At 38.6% G+C, this 26028-nt stretch overlaps 1 protein-coding gene across 4 annotated transcripts in view; it reads left to right on the top strand.

Annotated features, from left to right (window-relative positions):
* Nucleotides 1–26028, top strand: part of EXOC2 (exocyst complex component 2) — a 246195-nt gene that overhangs the window by 95762 nt on the left and 124405 nt on the right. For all 4 annotated transcript variants that reach the window (XM_019714889.2, XM_074335319.1, XM_074335320.1 and 1 more), the window contains 5 exons: nt 8186–8266; nt 18141–18286; nt 18421–18502; nt 19247–19349; nt 24144–24262. In XM_019714889.2, the coding sequence (XP_019570448.2) occupies nt 8186–8266; nt 18141–18286; nt 18421–18502; nt 19247–19349; nt 24144–24262 (531 nt within the window). The remainder of the gene's footprint in view (nt 1–8185; nt 8267–18140; nt 18287–18420; nt 18503–19246; nt 19350–24143; nt 24263–26028) is intronic.

The raw sequence follows: 26028 nt of genomic DNA on the forward strand, positions 1-26028 counted from the left end.
TAGCTAAAAGCCCAGGGTCCCGTAGGCCTGTTGTTACCCACTAGCTGCCCGTAAGCGCCAGCCATTGAAAGAGCCTCGTTAGGTGCATGGTCTTGGCGGGTTGACCAGTGTTGAGACTGCATTCTGCAATGGAGCACTGACTGGGCGGGATAGAGTTCAAGGGAGTCACTAGATGTGACCAGTGATTTTTACAGTGTTAATGCAGATTCAGTTCTTACGCCAGTGCCTGGCCTGTGAACACCTTTCCCAACTCCCCAAACAGACTGCAGCCAGCCACTTCAGGCTTGCACATTTCTGAGAGCTGACCCTGAGTGGCTGAGGCACAGTTTTTGGGTCACTTTCTACCACCAAAATCTCCCTAGGCAGTTGTGGATCACCTGCTGCTGTAAAAGACCTCTTCTGCAGCTTGTGGGGTGGGGCCTGCCATGCAGTGCCCCGAGTGCCCTTGGCAATGCAGCTGTAGGTGGGCAAGGCGGGGTTACAGAGAGCTAAGGGGTGCGATTGGTGGTTTCTACAAAGTCAGTGCAGAGTCGGCTTCTCAACCAGGGCTGGGCCCTTGACCACCCAGCAAATATGCTCTGAGAACACCACAGCCAGTAACTGCGCGTCTCAGGCCTACCACTGCCCATTTATGGTGCACATTGTACGTCTTGGGGTATTACCCTCCAGCAAACGTTTCCCAGGCTGCCACAGGTCCTCTACCCACTTTAATCCACAGCCTGGCATTCAAGAGTTTCCTGGGCAGTGTAACATCAGCTGTACAGAAGGTGGGATCCAGGGCATCACCATGGCAGTGTGTGCGCACTGATTCCTGCAGACCATTGTGGTCCCAGACTTGGCCTTTTGGGAGAGGGCTTAACCCAGAAAAGATGGCATCCCCCCTATAAGCCACATGTGTGCAGGCTCCACACAGAGTCAACAGTGGCTCCCTTCCCTCCATCGTTCATGCCAAAAGTACTCAGCTCAGTCTTGCCCTGCATGTCCCTGGGCCTCTCCTGCTGCCACCCTTCCACCAGAGAACAGGTGAGCAAGTGAGTCCATGTGCTGGCTCTACCAGAGGATGTCTGGGTTTCCATCTGCCTTCTGCCCCAGTAGGAAGGGCAGACAGAGTCCTTGCTGATTTTCACTGCCTGCCAGATGCTGTAGGAACTTCCTCTTCCCGGCACAGGACCCATGGGCTGTGGAGCCCAGCGTGGGGCTGGTTGGGGGACGCTCCCTCTTTAGCGGGGACCTCTGCCACCATGGTAACCCTCCCGGAATTCAACCTGTATCTGTGGGTTTCGGGCCAGCCTGTTTCGTGTCTCTGCCCCTCCTACCAGTCTTGATGTGGCCTCTTCTTTATATCCTTAGTTTTAGGTGTTCTCTTCAGCTAGTGTTCAGATGATTCTTGAGGTTGATTATTCTATAATTTATTTTGGTGTGATCCTGGGAGGCAGTAGGCATAGTATTTACCTAATCTGCCACCTTGGACCTGTCAAGGACTTCCATATCCCAGTTGCCTTTTCAAAGAGGAGTCATGGACAGGACTGATTTTCCTGGTGATGATGTGAGACAATGTGCACGGAGTATTGCCAACCAAGGAATCTCACCTAAGCCTTGGTGTCCAGAGGTTTTATTGGGGCTCTGTTTCATAGATGTAGTCAGCTGCTCCAATGGCTGACCTTTCCAGTCTTTCTGGAGGGCGAGATGATGCTGAGTGACCCAAAGCCCTCACTGTAAATCACATTGTTAGATTATTTGGTGCGGCCCAAGACCCTAAGTAAACAATGATACTTTTATCAGGTAAGACATTTGAAGAGCTTAGAGATCACTTCCCAGGAGCCTAGGATAAGGCTAGACCTCTCTTCAGGCAAGAATAAATTCTTCACTGCATAATAACACAATATTGATATTTCATAATCTTCCTGTTATATATATACATTTCCTTAATATATTATATATCATATAGTTTTTAATCTTTTTTTTTTTGCCCCCGTTCCCTTCCCCCACACCCTTGGTTTTTATGCCGTTGTTTCTCAGTCTAGTTGTAGGGCGCAGCTCCCTGGCCCCTGCTGGTATTTTGAGCCTTGCTCTCCACCTGGCTGAGACAGTTGTCACTTGTCGTTGGTCTGGTGGTCACAGCAGCTCACGGCTGCCAGCCGCTCACAATGGCTGCCAGCCACTCACGGTAGCTCACATGTCAGCACACAGCGGCCCACAGCAGCTCATGGCAGTGCACGGCAGCCAATGGCAGCTCCTACTGACCTCCAGCTGTTCATGGCAGCCCAGCTCCAGGGAGAGCCATTGTTCACAGTCTTAGCTGTAGAGGGTGCAGCTCACTGGCCCATCTGGGAATCGAACCAGTGGCCTTTGGCGTTAGGAGCACAACACTCCAACCGCCTGAACCACCGGGCCGCCCCTGAATCGTTGCGTCTTTATTTTTTTTATTTTTTTCTTATTGTTTATTTTTTTCAGTTTTTTCTTTTTTTATCTTTTCTTATTAATCGTTGCCTCTTAATAAGAATTTAAGTGATGTATATTTGTCATAACTGATATTTTTGTCCTTTTGTTTTGTTCTCTTGTTGTTTTGTTTTTGATTTTTCCCTCTGTGCTATAGAGACCATATTTTTTGCAGATTTGGGAGAAATGTTTTTAAATTCTATTATAGGTTGTTTTATCTTTTGCATTTAATTTTGTAACATATTTACTCCAGCTATTTAAAATGTACCATATATACACATGAATTTAATTGGCTTTAAGGTTTTTACCTATCAGTTTATATTTCATTTTCCTATCTTTGAATTTTTTCTTTTGAACTGTGGGATATAGCTTTTGTGCTATATCTTTTGAATTCTTGCATATCTGGAAATGCCTCTTGCTTTCACACATAAATAATGACTTGGCTGTAAAAGAATTATTTTCTGAAAACGTTGATCCAGTTTCTTTTAGTATTGCAAAGAAGTCCTGAGCCAATGTAATTCTTTATTACTTGTAGAAGAATTGGTTGTTTTTCTCTACCTAAATGTATAAAAGATATATTTGTTTAGCCTTGAATTAAAAAATAAATATATACCTTTTGGGATTATATTGTAATGTAGGTCTCGTTTTTATTCACTTTACTCAACACATAAGCTATAGAATCTGTGGACTTCTATCTTCAGTTTTTAATACTTTTGTTATGTCAGATTCTGGTTTGTCTCTAAATGGCCTTGTATAAACATATTGCTCCTTTCCTTCTTCTGTCCTGCATAGTGCCTAGCACCCATTCTGTTTTTCAGCAGAATGCTAAGTTGCCCCACAATAGTTTCCTTCTGTTTCCTGCCATGCTGGATATTGGGAAATGTAGTCTCTAAATGGTTGTAAAAGGAAAGGTGTTGTTGGAAGTGACAAAAATGGGGGAGCAGAACTAAACTCCTGAAGATAGTTATGAAAAAATTTGAAGATATTTCTGGTCTCTGCTACACATGTGTTAGAGTTAGGCTAATAGAGGTGATATAGTATAAATGAATGCCTTCTCTGCTCTTTTTGGTATCATCTGTGTTCGTCTCTTTGATTGAGTGGAGTATTTTATACACAGTCCTAGGATGTTTTTTTCAGTGCGTTCCAATCAGGTGTACAGTTAGTAGCTATTACCCTCTTCTATGCACTTTATTTATTTTTAAGTTTTTATGCTATTGTCAGTTTTTTTCTTGTGTATACCCAGTGGTATTTTAATTAGAACTTGATGAGAAGTGTGTCTGGCATAATAACTACGAATGTTAACCTCAGTGTGTTTATTATAGTTTTTTTTCTTTACTATATCCTACAAAAATATTTCCAGCATTATACTTCACTTTTCCATGGCTGTCACCTTGTCATTCTCTCCCAGTGGCCTGAAGTCTTGATGAGCCCTGGTTTCTTACCAGCTACTGCGCACACCAGCCCTCCCAGGTTACGGTGATGTTTGTGTAGCTTCACATAACATTGAAGCCTTCTTCACTTCCTTAGTGCCATCTGATTGTCACCTTTGTTTCTATGACCATTTCTCTGACTGCCCCTTGAGCTTGTCACCTGTACAGTCACTTGTTTTTTAGTGGCAAGTCCAACATTATCATGTGTTCCTTTTCAGAGCAACTATGGGCTAAAACTGTGTGAATTATTCCTCTTTATGATATACTCCACTAAAGAATGCCAGACTGAAGAGGCCAAGGAAGATAAATAATACATGTTGCTCGATAACACGATTGTCCTCCCCCCCATGTTGCCTTTATTGCTACTACTCCAGGTGGTGTGAGTCGTACTGATTTTTAGCACTTTCTGTTTAGTGCCTATTGATCTTGGAAGACAATCTAGGCACGTATGGTTATATAATACTTGATTACCTAAGTGAGAATCCTTTATACCTGTTAGTCTTCTATGTTGCAATTATATTTTTATTTATCGTTTTTATTTTCAGTGTGGAAAGTGAGGAAGGAAAGGATTCACAATTTAAATATAATTTATATGTGATTTAGCCACTCATAACAATTTGGTAGAATAAGAAGTAGAAACTAAATGTTTAAAAAACTTTTAATAAATTTAAGTTATGAATACACCTTCCTATAACCCTTGTGCCTTCTTTCTTTAGTAAGTGTTATACTCAGAGGTTGATACGTGGGTCAGGTTAGGCCCTAGCTTGTCTTTGTGCAGGCCAGAAGCTTCATGTGACTGTGTTTTTCAAGTGTTGTTTTAAAAACAAAAACAAAACAATAGAGAAGAAGAAGAAAATGTGATCGAGGTCCTCCGATGTGGCCCACAAAGCCCCAAATATTTACTGTCTGGTTTTTTATAGAAATTGTTAGTCTCTGACTTACTTTGAATATTCCCATGTCACACAAGCTAGCAGTAACATATAATGATTAGAGTATGTACATCGCAGTGTACCCAGCAGTGAATCCTTGTAGACATTGCCCATCCACACATGTCACTTCTTAGTGCCTCATTTAATATGGCATCATATAAGTGCGTGAACACAATTATGATTTTTAATTGAAATTTGCATATTTGATGTCTACATTTTATTAGAGAGTTAAAATAATCATTTAAATAAATCAATAGGCAGTCTCTATAACTGACTTTTCTTTGAATCGAACTTTTATATATACTTTTTTCCCAAATGTAAATAAATGTATGGTTTTCAACTGCTTCACGTTTCAATAGATTAGAAACAATAACAAACTTGTGATCATGTACCAAGTTGCTTATTGAGTTATACTATTTAAAAATGTTTTCAGAGAAAATAAAAGGTCAAATGAACCAGACATTGGGTTATTTGGTTTAATTTTCTGGAAAATAGGATTGCCTTTATCAGATCCCAGTGTCTCTCGGTCCTCATGCTTGGCTGACAGCTTGACAGTGGCTCTGCTGTGGTAGAGATGGGCAGCGGAAGCTGCTTTGTCAGCAGAAAAGCGCTGTAAGCTGAGCTGGGGGGAAGCCAGGCTCACCTCATCTTGACCTGCTGATCAGTGATGGGTTTTGTCAGCAACAGAAAATGTGGCTGCATGATTTCCTTTCCATGCTAATTTTGGCTTAGAAAGTAGCATTTGAAGAGGGCTATGTACGATGTGATGTCTTATTGCCGCGTACAAACCACATGCAGTGCCTGCTTGATAAAATGCAGTGAGTTGTGAGTACCAAGTGTTCTTTTGCATCCGGGACTGGCAGAAAGTCACAGCAACATTTAAATAAATAGCCTGAGCAGATTTGCTTGTATAGAAGGTGGAAATCTTTCTAGTTTCACTTTTTAATGTCCTTTCTTAAAGCCAGGAAGGTTTTTTCCGTTAAAGTACAAGTTAAGTTCGGGCTTTGACATTTGAAAACGTTTTATGTTACCATTACCATAATCCAAACTTGAAGCATTAAAGAAATAACTTTTTTATTCATTCCTGAATCAACCAAGACAATTAAAAATATAATGGCTGATCTTTTTCCCAAATGTATTTTTCTATGAATGTGTTTCTGTAGTAGAGAAGCAGTCTATTTTAGAATTTCAAACAAAATTTGAGGTTGCTTTACCGAACAATGTGTAAAAAAGGACAAGATCAGGATTAGAGACTACTTAAAAGAAGCAGAGAAGTAGATGTTATCACACATTGAGAATATGTTCATACTCCATTTGAGCACTAAATTTGACCCAGAATTTTCCAAACAATGAGTCAAGGGAAACGAATTGTATTAAAGAAATACACATTTTGTTTTGTTTTGTTTTGCTTAGACAGACATTTTTTTCCCCCCAATAATTCTGCCACCCATGATGGGTGGGTTGAGGCAGAACATGTCAGTTACTTTTAGGAAAGAGTCTGACGTTCTACCTGAATGTTAGAGAATAGCTAACGTAACAGTGCTGTTGATTTCAGTGTACTGGCTGTGAAGTCTGTGGAGTTACACATCTTGTATTTGTGTGTTTGCTAGAGCCAGTTATGTGAAAGAATAAAATCCTGGGTGTTTTAGCAGCTATTACTTTTGTGAGAAGTCCTTTTATTTGCAAATAAATGCAGTTCCTAACTGACATAATAAGTCTATTATTTTCACTTTACAAATGTGAAAACAGACGCTTAGACAGTTTATGCTGCTTATGTAATATGGGCAGTATGGGGTGAAGTTTTTTGTCCTGTGATCAGACTGCTTGAGTTCAAATTTTGGTTTTGGCTTTTGACCTTGGTTAACCTGTTTAATTTCATTGAGCCATGGTTTTCCCATCTGTGATACAGAAATAATATTAGAATGTATATCATTGGCTTTTTTTTTTTTTTTTAAAGATTTTATTGGGGAAGGGGAACAGTGTGCACTTCCAGGATTTTTCTCAAAGTCAAGTTGTTGTCCTTTCAATCTTAGTTGTGGAGGGTTCTGTTCAGCTTCAAGTTATTGTTCTTTCAGTCTTAGTTGTGGAGGGCGCAGCTCAGCTCCAGGTCCAGTTGCCGTTGCTAGTTGCAGGGGGTGCAGCCCACCATCCCTTGCAGGAGTCGAACCGGCAACCTTGTGGTTGAAAGGACACGCTCCAACCAACTGAGCCATCCGGGAGCTCAGCGGCAGCTCAGCTCAAGGTGCCATGTTCAATTTTAGTTGCAGGGGGCGTTGCCCACCATCCCTTGTGGGAGTCGAGGAATTGAACTGGCAACCTTGTGGTTGAGAGCCCACGCTCCAACCAACAACTGAGCCCTCCGGGAGGCAGCTCAGCTCAAGGTGCTGTGTTCAATCTTAGTTGCAAGGGGCAGAGCCCACCATCCCTTGCGGGACTCAAGGAGGTGAACTGGCAACCTTGTGGTTGAGAGCCCACTGGCCCATGTGGGAATCGAACCGGCAGCCTTTGGAGTTAGGAGCACGGAGCTCTAACCGCCTGAGCCACCGGGCTGGCCCTATCATTGGCTTCTTATGAGATGAGCAATATGCATTAGAAACTCGTAACTTATGGTCATGTCTCAATTAATGTTTGTCTTGCTATTTTTATTATGTCACAGTTTTAAATTTGAAATTATATTTGACCATTATGTTTTGACATTTTTCTTAGTGCTTTACCTACGTAAGCCTAATTTGCTCTGTTTAAAACCTCCCATCTTAGGTAAAATAGTTTGAAAATATAAATTATTAAGTGATTTTCTAGTAATCTTTATAAGATTTATGTAGACATATATTAATAATAGCAAAAAACTCCAGTGCAATTTGTACATGCACAGATTGATGTACTGGTAGGTGTTACCAGATAGTTCTTGGGAGCCTCCAGTTCCCAAGATAATTACAAAATGAGTAGAACATGAATAATATGTGTTTTATCATATTATGTCCCAAGGCTGAAATTAAATACTTTGAGTTCAATGGACTTCAAATAGTAGTATTTCTATTTTGCAGATGGTGAAAATGAGAAGTAAGTATGACTTTCCTGTGGCCAAATATCAAAGATATTAGTTACTTAAGTCTCACGTTTCTTTTGTAGTTCAGCTTTTACCACTCAACATGGAGGATCAGATGATTATGTGTATAATGTGCTATTTTAATAGTGCTAAACCCTGAATAATTCAGACTGGTGTCTGCTACTTACTTTGCAGAGTTTGTGCAGTTTTTGCCTGTTTGTGTTTCTTTCTAGCAATGCAAATAATACGATCATTTTAAAAAGCTTTTTAAAAATGTCACTGATGTAATGTGTTCCCATCCATTAAAATAGCCTACATTTTAACTAGATATTTTTTTCTAGCCATCCATCAAAAACTAGAAGCGGATGGAACAGAAAAAGTAGAAGGATCTATGACGCAAAAACTGGAGAATGTTCTGAACAGTAAGTTTTGTCATACTACCCAAAACTATTTATGGCTTTTATAACAAGCTTTGATACAGTTCTTGGATCTGGTTTCACAGAACAAGCCAGTGAGTTGTATTTTAGTAATTATTTCTACATAGTAATGATTTAATGAACATAAAGGGGATTAAACCATTGAAAATGAATGTTCTTTTTCTGTTTGTGTTTTATTTATGATAAATCATAATTTGAAAACAAGCCAATACTCTTCTGAAGAAGTAAAATTTGCTGCCATAAAAGAGACCAGTATATAAATAACATCGTCAAAGACAGAAAAGCACTGAGGCAGTAGCCAGGATTGTCATTGACTAAAAACCTGAAAAAACACCTTCAAGTTTCTACTAGTGTTAATGCAAATATATCAGCTACTAAAATAACAGATACTTAGGTGTCATTTATTTATTTATAACTTGCCTTTTTCCAAAATGAATTTAAAGCAGCTGCATATTTAAGAGTGTTTCTAACTCTGAGGCATTTTATAAAAATTATAGGCCAAGAGAAACTGACGTGCAAAATTTTGGGTTCCATCCACTCCTCCTTATATCTTTTGCCTGACATCCTAATTCCCAGGTGTGGAATTACCATACCGATGTGGAAGAAACTCATCAGATGAATCAGTTCCTTTTATAGTATTAGTGGCTTAAAAGTAAATTACCCTCTTTCATGCATACAGTAAACATTTGACAAGGAGCAATAATGCCCAAAGGAATCTCCTTATTTTTAAAAATAAGTATAGCATATGATTTCCCCATAGTAGGGTTAGGAAAACTTAAGAGCCATCACATCACATCCTTAGTGATTTTACGAACGTCGGACTATGTTAACAAGTTAGTTTTTGTACTTCTAGCTTAATTTAGTCCCATAAGCAAAGCTTCCTGAGCCTTTTTATAAATATCTGTTCATAAACCTGGGATCTCTGATAAGAAAGTATTTTCTAGAAGGAAGCTTTACTTTGATATAGGCTTTCCTTAGTAGTAGAATTTGAGTACTTGGATTTCATCCTAAATTTATGAGTTTAACAGTACTTGAAATATTTTTCCCTCTGGTTGTTATTGTGTTGCTGTTGTTATTATTGTGCCTTGAGATTTTACTTTGTTTTTGTCAGAGAACCAAGTGATCAACTTGGTTGAAATGAATATATTCTGAATTCGACCCAAATAAACATTTACTAAAGCTGTTTCTATGTTAGCATAGTCAGAGATATTAAGGTCTTGGCAGGATATTTTTTACTCAGTGATGTTATTTTCACTGAAGAAATTGTCATTAAATCATGATATCTGTAAAAAAATGAGATTATTTTAGTAACTTTTAAAAGGTGATTTGTAAGAACAAGCTGACATAATAAATGTATCATTTTATCAGTAAAAGAAAATAGTTATTTCCTAAGGTTTTGAAAAATTAAGATCCCATTTCAAGTGTTAGATGTAGCATAGTGTGTTAACATAATTTTTTCTTTTAAGGAGCAGTTTAGAAAATCTTCCCTTGCAACTTAGAATATAGAATTTGTGAGGGAAATTATTTTATTTCTATTCCTTTATAACCACAAATATTTTCTAGAAATGCGTCATATTAACTTTGTACTGAAGTTTGCTCTTTTTGAATAAAGTTGGGCTTAACATAAATGGTCACTTCTTTATGAGACTTTCCTTCAGGATTTTTGGTGTAAAAATTTCCCTTAAAATATATTCCTTTATAACAGTCCTTTTTTTTTCTAGAAACATTTTTTTATCACCTTGGTGTTATGCTATCTTATGATAAGGTTTTGCTAATTCTATTTGACCAACATTTATTTAAGACTGGTTGTGTAGAAGTACCATACTCAGTCCATTGTGGGGTACATCCCTGAAGAGATGTGACTCCAGCCCTGCAAGCATGTCCTCTGCTCACACAGGTGTGTCACAGTTACTTGAGACTTCAGAAGGTGTGGAACTGTGGAATCAGGAAAATGATTATAGGAGTATTATGGAAAATTTCTTTCTTTTTCTTTTTTTTGGAAAGGAAGGAAGGATGAGCATAAATGTAGTTCAGTTTGCTTCGATTATTATTGCTTGAATCTTGTATATAATTACATGCTAATATATATGCATTTCTCTTAGGTTATTTTAAAGGAAAGTTTTGAAAATTTTGGCAACCTTTCTCACTACAAATTAAATTTGAATGGATAACGTCAACTATAAGAAACTTAGTCCATTTTATTCAGCATTTATCAATGTTGAAGCCTTTCATTGAAATTCTTTTTTGTTTTCCCTGACATGTGTTTCTCAGATTTGCCTTTAATTTAACAATTCCTTCTTAATTTCAAGCCAGTGATGAAGTGATGACTGTTATTTATATCAAATTTACATATGCAACTCTATTTTCTTACCTATTCCAAGAGTATAGAACAGTGCTGTCCAATACAATTTCTGCAGTGATGGAAATGTAGTTATTGAGAATTTAAAATGGGGCTTGTATCGCTGAGGAATCTTAATTTTTAATTTTTATTAACTGTAATTAATTTAAATGGTACTAGCTGCACCCACGTGGCTAGTAGCTACTGTCTTAGACAGTGTAGTGTGTTTGCAGTGGCAGCTGTGGTGGTGACAGGGAAAACATTTGCAGTGTGCAGTAAGGCTCAGGTGTTGCCATAACCGTTCTATACATCTCAGTCCTCACAATAACTCTGTGAGCTTTGTACTATTGTCTCTGTTTTACTGATGAAAAACTGAAGCCCAGAAAAATCAAATGAGTTACCTAAAGTCATGCAAGTGTTAAGTGGCAGAATTGGGATTTATAGCCAGAAATCTGGTTCCAGATTTGTGGTGTAAACTACAGTAGACCTTGTTGTGCATGGTTTTGGTATGCATGAATTTCAGTTACGACAGTTCAGTGAAACATACCTGTTTCCCAGCAACACAGTTCAGATTTCAGTCACCATGATGCATTTGCTATAATTGCATAACGTCAATGCAGTTGGTTACTAGCTTTTCAGTCCATAGATCACTGTGTAACTAACAGATGCACAAGTGATCAGTGATCAACTGTGTCTCCTCCAAGTGTGTGTGGTGACTCATCAGTCCACATGTGTTCTCAGATCACACACAGACAGCAGAGTGCGTAGTTGTGTGGCCTCCTTGTCTCCCAGAGATAAACTCACATCATTTTACAGAAATGGATAACTAAAAGAGGGGGTTGGACCAGAAAGATGAAAGTGCATCAATATAACAGTGTAGGCAAAAGTCAAACCTAACTTGACTGAAGTTACAGAAGAAGGCGCCGACAGCGGGGATGTGGACACGGCTGTGCTCGAGAGGTTCAAGCTGGGCGGCCAGAGGACCTTGGTGAGGCACAGGTGCTGATGGAATGAGGACAGTGTGAAGGAAAAGAAGAAGATGGTTTACAGGAAATGATGCCTAAAGGAACCCTTAGAGATAATCCATGACCCTGAAAGTTCAAAGGATAAACTTAGGACTGTGATAATTGGTCAAAGCATAGAAAAGGTGCCTGACACATTATAAATTTTATGATCAAAAAAGAAGGCAAGCAATCTTGATATTTTTTTAACAAAGAAACAGAACACTTAAATTTTCAGTGTTTCTAATGTTTTAAATTATAGTGTATGAAAAATAATAGTTTTACTGCTGCTTATATGTTTAATTATAACCAAACTAAGTGAGGTTTTAGTGTTTCAACAGAAATTTTTAAAAGTCACAGAGCAATCGTACTTCCCCATCAATTGCTAAGATTATTAACAGTTTGAGTTTGCACTGCGGTCATTTTGTGTCCTGCACACCGTGCAAAGTGAGGCCTATGCCATATCCCCTGCGCTATGCATGCCCTGTACTGTGCCGTGCATGCCGTGTGCTGTGCCATGTGCTGTGCCGTGCGTGCGGTGTGTACTGTTCTGGCTCTGCCGTGCCATGCTCTGCTGTACCTGCCGTGCCATGCCCTATGCCTTGCATGCTGTGCTGTGCTGTGCGTGCCGTGTGCTGTGCCGTGTGTGCCGTTCTGGCCACGTAGCACTACGCCACGCCACCTCCAAGAGGACAGTACTGGGTACCGATTCAGAGACAAGAGCTTTAGTTGGTGCTCTGTGTTTATTGAGCACATGTTAGACTATCACAGGGACATGAAGATAAAACTTGAGCTTCCAAGGCTTTAGAGTTTAATGGAAAACACAGGCAAATAAGTGGGGATTAAATTGTAGCACGATAATACCCTGCTGGTGTAATCCTGGGTACGTCCGGAGCTTGCACAACGACCCTGAATAGAAAAAATGTAGTGGAGAGAATATCAGGGGAGGGGTACGTGAGTATTAAAAGTGGACTAGGAAGTAGCTAGGTGAGCAGAGGTTGGTAGGTGGGCGGCTCTGTGAATACAGGTGGTCCCTGGCAGAGCAGGCAACATGAATGAAGAGGAAGGTGCCAATTGCAGGAAGGAGCTTGGCTGCCCTCCTGGAACCAGGACCCAGCGTGGTTGCTGTGCTCATGACAAGCCTTCACTGTAGTATTGTGCAGTTTGTCTTTATCTTGAAGACTGCACCACTGAAGGATTTTAAATAAGGGAGTGATATTCTGAACTTTTTATCAAATATTCTGCCATTTGTATAGAGAATGCAATAGAAAGGAGCTTGACTAGAGACAGGAATAGAAACCAGATAGAAGTGTATAGCTTTAAGAGTGAAGTGCTGAGAACTTTTAACCAAAACGGAGGTGATAATGGTTGAGTGAATGGTAGATCAGAGGTGTTAAGGAGATGAGAAAGGCAGTATTTGGTCACTGGTTGGTATGAGAAGAAGAAAAAGGAAGTGGTCAGTGACGGCCTCAAATGGAGGAAGGAGGAGTGGGTTTGGGGCGTGAGGAGAAGAGAGGAAAAGAATTCAGTTTGATTTATAACATGTTGCGTTTGAGATTACTGAGGGATGGCCCATGAATAACTTTATAGCTCTCAGTACTCCTAGCTGTGTCACAATGAGCAAGTCAAATAATGTCTTTGTGCTTCAGTTTTTTGCACTATAAATGGGGATAAAGACCTGTCTTATGGGAACATGAGCAGGTTTAAATGAATTAACAATTAACTCGTGTTTAGAATAAGAATTTGGAATAATTAATACAAAGCTTTTAGACTAGCCCCTCATATAGAGTAAGTGCTCAATTGTATATGTCTAGTTTGTCTTTCTGCCACGCACAAAGGCTTCTAAAAACTCCTTGCAGGTTTTGAGGGACCCAGAGACACTAAAATGTTTTTCCCCTCCATGGCATCTTTATTCTTTACATTCCACTTCCTCGGCTCTTCCCAGAGGCAGGTAAACTGAGGGTCTGAGATTTGATTGTCACCCTGGGAATCTTTTCTCCACTGCCCTCCATGACAAAGCCCGAGCGAACAGCTACCTGCCTGGCCTCGGGGACCTGTTCCCACACCCTACCCCAAATGTGATATGCTCCTGCCCATTGCACTCCTCAGCTCTGCTGTCAGGGCTCATCCAAAGGGCGATCCTCAGCGTTCCTCTCAGGGACTAAGGCGGTCTTGATGCTGGGATGTCTCAAGAAATGCTCTCATAGTATCCTCTGAAAACTGCAGGGGCAGATTGAATTACCTCCCCCAGGAAAACAGGAATTCACCTCTGGGATGGCTCCGAATAAAGGACTTCTTTATGATGGGTTAATTCATAAACAAAATTATTGTATGTCTAGTGAAGATATATGTAAAGATTACTCTTGAGCGAACAGACCTATCTTCAGATAGAGATGTGGTAGTCCCAGTATAGGGATAGTAGTTGAATTAACAGGATTGAATGATTTCACCCAAATACTATGTGTAAAATTAAAAAGAAAGCCAAGGACTTGAAACACTAAGGAGTATCAGATTCAAGTTTGTAAAAAAGAACTGACTTTTTCTCAGTGGTATGATGGTAAACGTTTAACAACTGGCATTCCAAAATGGAGAAAGGAACTTCACCTTATTATTAGCATTTCCAATATGTAAATTCTCCCATCATGGTTGATTTCATACTACCAACCTGACATTAGTGAATGGAAGCTGAGAAGAGATGGGAACAGTTGGTTCTTATAATAGTGTCAGCTGACTTCTGCTCTTTCCTTATTCCTAAGGCTTTTTTCTAGGTGCCTTATTGGTGCTGTGTAAGTCCAGTGTCATGCACGGCTCTGTAAATAAACACCAACCCTCAGTAATGACACTATTCATGCAATATCATTATGGAGCAGATGTCAACCTATCCAGTCATGTTTTGGTATTTGTTAAGAAAAACTGAGACACATACAGTAGGTTGTTAGGTCTCTGTGGTCCTGGTTTGTTAGGAATTTAAGTAGGCATATTAAAGTTACCTATTCCTGGGATAAATTGTGTATGTGTGTGGCAGGACACTCGTTCCATCCTCCCCACAACGCTTCCCACAACTTACATCAAGCAGAGAGCACAGGTTACAAATTACTTCTGTGATATATTGTCTCAAGTGTCGGTGCCATGAAAAGGACCAGTAAGTTCCCTTCGAAATAAGAGAAAGTGTGTTCCCTTTAAAACAAACATGCTTGAAATTGTAAGACAGCATTAGAATTACTTGACTAGTTTTTCTGATGAGAGGAGTTGCTGGCATGATTAAGTTTTTATTTTTTGTTGTTAAGGACATAAGATGAACGGGGAGGTATAAGTGTTCAGTGCTGCAGTGACTTTTCTTCCCATCTTTTCTCCATCTTTACTGAGATACAATGGACATACAACATTTTGTAAAGTTAAGGTACCACCTGGTAATTTGATACACTTAATGTACTGCAGAATGATCACCACTGTAGTTTCAGCTAGCACCTTTGTCACTTCACATAATTCCATTTCTTTTTGTGGTGAGACATTTCAGATTTACTTTTAGCAAGTTTCAAGTGTATAATCCAGTATCGTTAACTAGGTCCCAGAACTTACTCATCTTCTTACTAGAAGTTTGTTCTCCGATCAACCTCTCCCTATTTTCCCCCAGCCCCTGGTAACCTCCATTCTACTCTCTGTCTCTCTGAGTTCTCCTTTTCAGAATCTATATAAGTGATCCTATATAGTGTTTGTCTTTCTCTGTGTCTGACTTACTTCACTTAGCATAATGTCCTTAAGGTCCATCTTACACGGGAAAACGGTACTGCTCAGTCAGCCCGACTACACTGGTGGCGGTCTCAAGTGTCATTATAGCAGCATTGTTGGTAGTACTTGGGGGTACATCTGTAACTGAGACGATGGCAGTCACTGTCCGGTGCTTGGTGTGGACAGTCCCCTGGTGAGGAAGAAGGACCAATTTTCAGATCCGAACTTGCCCAGGGCTGGTAGTTGTAATACCCGGATTTGTTCTGCAACCTGTAAGACCAAAGTTACAGTTTTCATGGCCACGTGGGTGTTCAATTTGTTCTGTGGTTACACCCTGGATGTTCATACCTTACAGTTCAGTGTTCTCGGGGTGAGGAGGTGGAGTGAGTATGTGGCTGGGCTGGCGTACAGGGGCATTCTTCTGGGACACTTGGCAGATGCCTGGCTGATGGCTCTTGGTGGCATCCTTCACTTGTGGACAACACTGCTGAGTTTATTTGTTTCACTTTCTTTTAAAAAAACATTAATTTATTGGGGTGACATTGATTAATTACATGTAAATTTCAGGTGTACAACTTTATAATACAACACGGTGTGCTACCCACCCACTTTCATTTTCTTACCATATTTCCCCGAAAATAAGATCTAGCTGGACAGTCAGCTTTCATGAGTCTTTTGGAGCAAACATTAATATAAGACCCAGTATTATATTATATTATATTACATTATATTACATTACATTATATTTATTATATTACATCATATTATATTATATTAGACCGGGTCTTATGTTATAGTAAAATAACACCGGGTCCTATATTATATTAAAATAAGACCAGGTCCTATATTATATTACATTATATAAGACCGGGTCTTATATTATAGTAAAAGAAGACCAGGTCTTATATTAATGTTTGCTCCAAAAGATGCATTAGAGCTAATTGTCTGGCTAGGTGTTATATTCCGAGGAAACATGGTATTAGTAGCCCTAGAGAATAAAGACATAAAATGCATTTTGCAAGCTGCTGCTAATTTTTATCTGGTGTCACAAATCTTGATTTCACTGCTCTTATTTATTTTATTACTGGATGTAATTGTCCAGTTGTCAAAGAGTTATGCACTTTCAAGATTTTATTGTGAATGCAGTAAAATTCACAACAGAATAATTTATAGACATATAATTTACAATTTTATAATTTATAATTTCTCTGTGCATAAATGAAAATTCTCTATACATACATTTCTGTATAAATAATTTTATAGTTTATAATTTCTGCCTATAAAATTTCCTCTATAAAATGTTTATATTTAATTATAAGTGGATTTTCTACCTATGCTTGTTTTCATACTTTTTAGAGGTATTAAAATTATTAGTTGATATTTTTCATTATCTTTAAAATAAGATGAGAAAAATCTAATTTTGAACTCTCATACTTACTGTCCTAAATTCCTTGTATAGTAAAGAGTGCTTAGGGATTTAACATCTACAGCTCACACATAAGTAATCAACGGTTTAAAAATATTTAATTTCATTCACATACCTATTCATCTATGAAGTTCTAATTCATGAAGTTTGTATTTTTATTAGAAATAAATTATAATAATTTTCTTTGAAGAAAAAAAGTTTTCACCCTAATCAGACTTCAAATATTCATTTAGCCACCATTATGTGGTTTGGTGGCAAGAAGAGAGTATGTTTTTTCTCATAGTAGAAATTTAGTATTCAACATTAAATAGAACGTGGTGAAAGCAGCTATCTTGACAAAACAAAGTTTTTATATCAGGCTTTTAAAATTTCAACAAAATTTAAACATTATTTAGATAAAACAATTACGTTACAAAGACGACTTTTAACAGGATCAGGCCACCCACCGTGTGGACTAGAGAATATGGCATGCAAGCCACCCAGTGAGACTGAGGTAATTTTTTCATCTTTGCTTAAAGTATGGTCACCAGACCAGATAATGTAGAAACTTTTTATGAGCAGTGATCAAACAGCCGAAAAGAGTTTATTCTTTTTCTCCCCTTTCCTTGAGGCTAATTAAAATAATTCACGAGTTGAAAAAGTTTAACTATTTTTGAACACAGTAAATTTCGCTTTAGATAAAGCTACTCTTCCATTACAGTGATTCATCACAGCGATCATATATATGTATATATGTATATATATATAAAACGTGTCCAGTTTGTGTATAATATTATAAAAATTAGCCAATTTAAGAAATACCCATTAATAATGATATGTTAAAGTTTGTAAAGTGCTTATGTAATTTTTTATGCCTGCTACATAATTTTACCAAGAAATAGGATTGGTTGTAAAATATTCATTTGAACAACTTTTCTGAAAAATATTTTCCTTATTTTGTTTATTACCACATAATGTAGATACTGAATCCAGGGAATTTAGTGTGTGTGTGTGCACATGTGTGTAAATGTAAATGTGTGTGTCTTAACCTGTTATCTGAATTAATGAAGTAACCCAAGGGCCCATAGTTGCTATAAAATTTAGAAGAGCAGCTAAAAGTAGGTTCACATTAGAGAATTTATATGGGCCTGATAAATATGGTTATTTTTAATTGGATACCATTCTTAACGTATGAAAAGATTTACCAGGCAAAATGGAAATTGTATTTTAGCAAACCATGAAAGATCTCCCATATAGCTAACTTTTGAAAAAGTTTTTAACGTAAAGCCGTAATAGCAGTCAATCATTTTGTTTCTTTTGTCCAGTTATATACTTCCTGAATAAAATTGATTTTTATCTAAGTTTTCTTCTTTCCTTTTAAAATAGGGGCAAGCAATACTGCAGACACATTATTTCAAGAAGTGTTAGGTCGAAAGGACAAAGCAGATTCCACTAGAAATGCACTCAATGTGCTCCAGCGATTTAAGTTTCTTTTCAACCTTCCTCTAAATATTGAAAGGAATATCCAAAAGGTATAGTCCATATTTATGTACCTATGGTTATAGATGTCATAAATTTTAAAGAGTTGTTAAGGCTTTTTTTATCTTAACCAAACGTCTTCATTATACTTTACTGACAGTCTCCAAAATGTTTCTTTATTTTACAGGGTGATTATGATGTGGTTATTAATGATTATGAAAAGGCCAAGTCACTCTTTGGGAAAACGGAGGTGCAAGTTTTCAAGAAATGTAAGATTTGTTTATTGCTTTTAGATCTTCTGCTCTCCTTTTACAGGAAGAATGTGGAATGTATTCTGCAAAGAATGTTACATGTGTTTTAGTTTTTGTTTATATGGTGCTGTTTTTAAAATGTACAACAATTACCTCAAAAATAACATTATGGCTTTTCTTACTACAATGTAGTGAAAATCAGCAACCATGACTATAGGATAGGTTAGTCTTGGCCATTCTTTGCCACTTATTAACCATGATGTTATTAGAAAGTCTGATGTGTATTGGAAAGAATCAATTGTAGATATTTTATGGAAATGGAAACCTACGTTTTAATCTTCCCTCTTCAGAAAGGGCCATATATTTATGAATTGTAACCCTACGTTAAAGTAAACTGAACAACTTTTGAAATGATCTCTAATGCCAGAGTAACAGAAAATAAGAAAAGCCTAAGATCCCCTGTGGTAATGCCACAACTAGGAGAAACATCACAGGCCTTTATTAAATCTGTAAATTCCAAATCCATAAGGACTGAGAAAACTTAATTTTATTTTTATTGTGGTAAATTTACATTTAGTGAAATACACAGACCAAGCCACACACCCACGTAACTCACACCCTAGATAGAATGTTTTCATCTCTCCAGAAAGTTCCCTTGAGCCTCTTCTCAGTCACCCCCAAAGCAACCACTGCTCAGCTTTCCATAATTTGGTTTTAAATTCCCATTCTGTAAATCTTGTATATTTCTTCGTTTTTTAATAGATTATGCTGAAGTAGAAACACGGATTGAAGCTTTAAGAGGATTGCTTCTGGATAAATTGCTTGAGACACCATCGACGTTACATGACCAAAAACGTTATATAAGGTAAACCTCCTGTAAGAATTTTCACAAATCACATATATCTGTATAGTACGATACACTGCATTTAACTCTTAAAGCTAACTTGGGGGAAATTAGGAGACCGATGAAATGGTGAAAGGGAAGACACTTAGTGTTACCGCGTGTAGGGCACCAGAACTCTTTTGTATACTATTGAATTTACAAGTACTCACTCCAAAAGTAAGAAAATCTTACCCGTTTGGAGGAGGCAAAAGTAGCCTCATTGCTTAGTCACCTCTTTCTCCTGCTGGACAAGGGCTTGCCTAATTTAGCAGGATGTGTGGGTGTTGTACTCTGTGGGCACCCACAGGCCACAAGGCAGGGGCTCCCTTTATGGTCTAGAGTGCAACACTGTCACACACTGTGTGGGAAATTCTTCATGACACGAGAGTGGGCTGTTCCTCAACAGTAGAGGAAATTCTGAAAGGTTTTAGTTTTGAAAAGAAAGTGAGAGACTTTTTAAAAAAAAGCAGTAATACTGAAAGTGGTGGGCATCATGGGGCATGACGAGAAGGCCTGAGAAGGAGCTAGTATAGCATAATGGGAACTAGCTGTTCACTTTGGGTGACTTAAGTTTTTTTTTTAGTTTACTCATCTGTGAAATGGACATGCTAACACAATCTATGTCTCAGGGTAGTTGCAAAGATAATCACGGGTACATTTAAGAATTTAACATAGCACCTGGCACATAATAAGTAGTCAATAAATTACATGAATATACCGGAGGTGCCAAAAACATGTATAGACATGACTTGTATTCATCTTTTGTTATCAGTATATATTATTACAATTTTAATACAGTTTTTTTCTTTCTTAAAATGTATATACATTTTTTTGGCATCCTCTGTATATAATGTTACATATATATGGTGTTTATGTCAGGATTTGGAGACAAAGCATATAAATTACAAGATTTTTGTATCTATGACTTAAAAATATTAACTTTATTTTTTGCTGGCATATTTTAAATGTGACATTTGTTCTCAGAATAAGCTGCTTTTTCAGACTTAGTACCTTTACTCTCTAATTAGTGAAGTTTATTGAATATTCCTTAGTTATAAAATGATAACAGAATATGTATATTGATTCACTTGACTGTCATCACTCATTGGAAAGAGGTCTGGTCTGAAAGCTGTGTTTGCACTTGTGGCCCTGGGTTCCTGGGGTGCAGGAGCACAGTAAGAGCAGAGCACTGTCATGGTCCACACTTGGGTGGTGCCCAACAGGTAGTGTGGAACGCGCACCAAATCGGTTGCTGCCACTGGAGCCCTTGGGTGCGCCTGGAGCCATGCTGGGCTCACCTTGCGCATTTTGTCCAGCCCCGCCCCCGCCCCTGCTCCTGGGCAGGGTGTCTGTGTTACTCTCCTGACACAGCTGAGGAGCCTGAAGCTCAGATTTACCACTAGTCTGAGCACACAGCTCAGGTTTCGTTTGCCTACTTTCTACTTTCAGAGTCTGCCTCTGCTTTTCTCTAACTGCCTTCTTAAGAAAGACTGCTTTGGGGGATTTTTCTGGCTTGTAGAACTGTAGAAATTTAAAGCTGGTAACAAACTACACATTAGTTATCTGCTTCTAAAAAAAACAAAAAAAAAACAAAAAAACAACCATAAAAAGAAACAGTTCCAGAAATGTTAATCATCTTGTATAGGATACAGTTGGTTAGCGTCTTGTCTGTGTTCCGATATTTGCTTTGTATTTATTTCCCTGTTGACATTTACTCTACTAAATTTGCTGATAGTAATATGATAAACCTTGAGTATGATTTCTTTAGGTGGTGAATTACCATTTATATAGATAACTAATGTGCAGTTCTTATGATTAGTTAATTTACTGGATATCATTTAAAATATGGTAGGTGTTAAAAAAGATTCTTTTAAATGGCCTATTGAAATGCTTTTTTCCCCAGTTATTTTAAAGGAAAAAGAACATCAATAAAAATATCCGATTACTCATTTTTAATCATCCTTTTATTTTTTATGCTTTGAGAAGACACTGAGCAATTCGATTATCCTTTGTAGATTAAGTTTTTAGTTATTAATAAATAGGAAAAATAATCTCACAGCCAGATCAGGTATCTGTTGGACTTTGGAATCTACGATGACAAGTGCTGTGAGCACCACGAGAGGTAGAGACAGCTTTCATCCACAAAAATACCTCTGTCAGTTCTCTTACATTAGGGGTGTCCAAACTTTTTTCAACGTTTTTCACCAAGGGCCTATGCGGTAAAATACACAAACAGCCAGGCCACTCACTCGAGGTGAAGTACGTATTGCCTCACCTGGTTTATTTAAGTAAACTAAATATATTTTTGGAATTTGCTGTGGGCCAATAAAAAAATGGATCATGAGCCGCAGTTGGCCCGTGGGGTGCAGTTTGGACACCCCTGTCTTACATAATTGAAGTTATGCTTGGTACGAGTGAAAATCAGGTTACTACTGTATTGTCTTACTTTGGTTCTCTATCTAATTAAAAACTTTTTGATTATTTTTTACTCTCCTTATTCTGTCTTGATCCTCATAGCTTTAGCAAGAAGCAAAATTCCACATACCTCTTTCCATGTCAGTATGATCCTATCCCTGGTGATTGTTAAAAATCATGTGACAATATGGCTAAAAACTTTTAATTCTTAAATTTTAAAATATTGAACCTATACTCATCAGCATTAACATCTTTTAACTTTTTTCCTTTAAAAAGTCTTTTAAAAAGTGTTTCTTTAATACGCAGTTTTAAAAGAAATGGCAACAACATGTATCATGTTCTAAACAAATATCTTTGAAATGAAACTACTTATTTTTAAGCTACTTACTAAAAAAAGAAAACGAAGAAACTTACTGGATTAAGTCATTTAACCAAGAGAAAGCCTAGCATAGGTAGTACCTTTGAATTGAAACACTAAAATTTCTGAGAGAACATATTTATCCTTTTTTATAAAACTTTTCATGTAACACCCATTAATAAGATAATAAAAAGAGGATTTTATTAACTTTCACAAGAACCTAGTCACCATACTACGGAGACTTAAAATTTTAAGTTGCTAAGCAAAAAAAGCTTATTGATTTCTCCTCCTGTACTGCTTGAGAAAGAGCCCTTGTACTGAATCATCTATGTTCCCTATTCATTAGTTTAAGAATTAAAAGGAAACAGCTTTCCTAAAAGAATATTCCTGTAATGAATGAAAGTGTTAGGAGGAAGTGTTGGAGAAGTATTTGGAGGCAAAACAACCTCTTATCTAAGGAGAATGCTAAGACAAATTCTCCCCAGCAAGAAAGATTAAAATCACATATTTTTGGAGAAATGACACAACATATTATTTGTCATATTTATATTCCAGTTAATAAAAGAGGAAAGCCTTGCGAGAGAGGAAGAATCAGATTGGGTTTTGAAAGCTTTGAAATGAATTATTTAAGCCAAGCTAAATGTCATTTGTTAGACTGTAGTTTTCTTCTCTGGATGTTGTTAATTGATTTGTCACTTTCTCAGTACATACACAGCCTATTTGTAACTTGTAAATAGATGGTCACAGGCAAGAGGAGAAGGGCAAGCTTTCAGGGCTGTCTGTGGGTCAGCCCCGTGCAGTGTGAGCGCGTTGTTTCAGGGGCCCTTTTGCAGGATAATCAAATCCCCAGCTCCTCAGAAACCAGACCTTCTCCATTAGCCTGTGAAGGTCAGGGTCAGGGTGGATAGTTCCTAAATGTGATGTCAGATTTCTTCTCAGCATTTCATTTATTGCTAACTTACTACAAAATGTTTCTCCTCTAATTAGCTGCTAATTGAGATGGCTATGAGTAAGGAAATACCCAGTGGTGGAGAAACATGGGAGAGAAGCATAAGGTGATCCCCTGAGTGATTAAGATTTGGCTAGAGGTCACAGCTTGTAACCATTAATTAAAATTTACCATTGAACAAAAATCTTTAACTCCAAGACAACAGGCAGCTTATTGTTTAAGAATAATTTTAAGATAGTAATTTCAGCTTTTGGGTTTATTTATATTTTGATTTAACTTGTTATATTTATATATTTTGTGAGGGTCGAATGCCAAATTTTGAATAATCAGCAGAAATTTTTCAACTGATATCTATTTCAGTTGTCTATCTGGGTTTAGATATTTTATGTACAAAGAAGACTTAAATATTTTAATACCTACATTAAAACTACATAAAATGCCATCTATGCTGTATTTTCTAGAAAATATTTTCTCAGTCATGAATTAGAATTTAGACAAAAGAGGTGAGCGCTTGTTGTCACCAAATCTCTTCATGTGATAAAATGGCCTGAAGTTTCGGGAGCGTGTTTTCATTACGTAGAAAACAGCATCACACTGCCATCTAGTGGCTGTGTTTCAGACTACAAAGGAATAAAAAACTGAAAGCAAAAAAATACTCACCAGGTGTCCTCTGCTGGTTCCCACCTGTTTGCTGTAATGACAGAACTAAGTAAAAACACTGTGAACTAAATGTAAATGCATGTGAAGGTAAGTTCTCATTAAGTATATGGGATCATCGTAAGCTATCTTTGTCTTCTTGGTTGTCTTTTTATAAAGTCCTAATTTAAAAAACATGCAGCTTTATTGTTTGCTAGCTGCATAAAGAGAAATTTGAATATATTTCATTTAGAACTGGATATTAGAAGCTAATGTTGACAACTGCTTTACTAATTAATAAAATTTTCGATTTTCTTAAAAACAAAAAGATGATTCTGAAGTATGCTAGCTGTCCTTCTGTCCTTACTCGGGCTGCATAGAGGAAGCATTTGTGGTCAGCTCTGGCTTGCTGTTTCAGGTACCTGTCTGACCTTCACGCGCCGGGCGACCCTGCATGGCAGTGCATCGGAGCTCAGCACAGCTGGATCCTGCAGCGCATGCACAGCTGCAAAGAGGCCTGCGTGCAAGACCTGAAAGGCAAGGCAGCTTCTCCTCATGCGTTATGCCGGGCCTGTAGTTACTTTGACTACTAATGCGTTAGACGTGAATAACAGAACAGGGAGGGAGAAAACTCTTTTAAATATGCCTGTTGTTATGGTTAACTGGTAGTATTGACAACGCTTTGGTTTAGAAAACAGTTAAACTTCTGTGGGAAGCAACATGATGTTAGAATTGATGTTGGTCCTTGATGAATGCTGGTAGTCCACTCATTATTTTATCAAGTATATCTTGGGCCCTGCTATGTACAGGTAGACAGTGGTGAGTAAAACAGACATGGTCCCTGCCCACTCAAGCACGTAACTAACTAAACACAAAGTTATGACAAGTGACATAAAGAAAACTAATGGTACTCTGAGGGAGGAGAATGCTTTGGATGGCTGACTTGGGAAGGTGTCTCAGAGAATGCTCCATATGAGCTAGGAGCTGGAAGGATGTGAGGTGGCCTGCTAGACACACTCCAGCCTGAAAAAGGAACAAAGGTCCTGAGGTAAGTATGAGGAAGAAGTCCAGCTGCATTCATTCCTATGTGGTGTGTCAGCTTTGACTAGTACAGTGTTGTCACCCTCAGACACTGAGTGTCCTTGATGCTGGTTGTGTGCAGCCACTGGTCGGTGCTCAGGGCCCCGGGGTCAGTGTGGTGAATTAGAGCCTGCTACCTGAGGCTTACAAACTAGTGGGGGATATGGACAGGGAAAGCGACCGGAAGAGTACAGTGTGCTGCTGTTTCAGCCTGGGAAGTTCCTGGTGCTGTGGTGGTGCTTAGGGACGGCGTTTGGTCCATAACTTTGAGGTCCCAGTAGTGACACTCCAGGATTTGAATAGAATGACATGTGTTGAGATCTGCAGGGTCTCTGTACTGGCCAGTTGAAACAGAGGTGGGGAAGAGGAAAGAGAGAAAAACCATTTCAGGAAGAGAAAGTCGAGTGTGTACTGGGTTTTGCGCAAGAGAAGGCCGCCGAATTCTGTGTTCCGGAGCCTGGAGAGTGATCCACCTGGCTCATTGGGAGGTACTGGGTCCCAGGCGGCTTTGCCAGCTGCTTCAAGGGGTTTGGACTCTGCCCAGAGTGTTGGGGGAGCCAGTCAGGGTCTGAAGCGAGGGAGAGACCCGATGACACGTGTTTTTTAAAAGACGACGTTGGCTTCCGTGTGGCGAATGGATGGGAGGGTGCATGACTGGAGCAGTGGAGCCAGTTAGGAGGCTGTGAGGGCCATTCAGGCATGTTGCCTGGCGTGGAGGTGCTAGTGAGGAGAAAGGTGGTCCCACGGATTTGAGAGCGGTGCAGAGACTGGTCTCTGGTCTCGGCAGCTGTTAGGAGGATGCCACCATTGAGTTAGGGAACACAGAAGAGAAAAAACGGTGTTGGATTTAAAGAGTGAGGGATTTGGGTGTTGTCTGCATATAAATGGTCTCTGGAAGTTGCTTTCACCCAAAAACATGAAAACAACGAGAAAACTTAAGACAGAGTTAACTGGGGGGCGATATTTGCTGGGCTGGTAGAAGAGAAGCCTGCCAAGGAGACGAAAAAGGGGAGGTCATGGGTCCCAGGGGGAAGCAAGAGGGTGTAAGGTCATGAAAGCAAAGAGGAGAGGATTGATCAGCAAGGATTTTAAAAGTGCATAAGATAAAGAGCTGTGCTTTAGATTTAGCACTGAGGCTGGTGTCTGTGACCTTGGCCGATGCAGTTGCAGTGGCCTGAGATACCAAATAAATTATGTAAAATAGAGCATAGTGATTCTTAATA

Source organism: Rhinolophus sinicus, linkage group LG06 (genome assembly GCF_036562045.2).
Source record: "Rhinolophus sinicus isolate RSC01 linkage group LG06, ASM3656204v1, whole genome shotgun sequence".
Classification (NCBI taxonomy): Eukaryota; Metazoa; Chordata; class Mammalia; order Chiroptera; family Rhinolophidae; genus Rhinolophus; species Rhinolophus sinicus.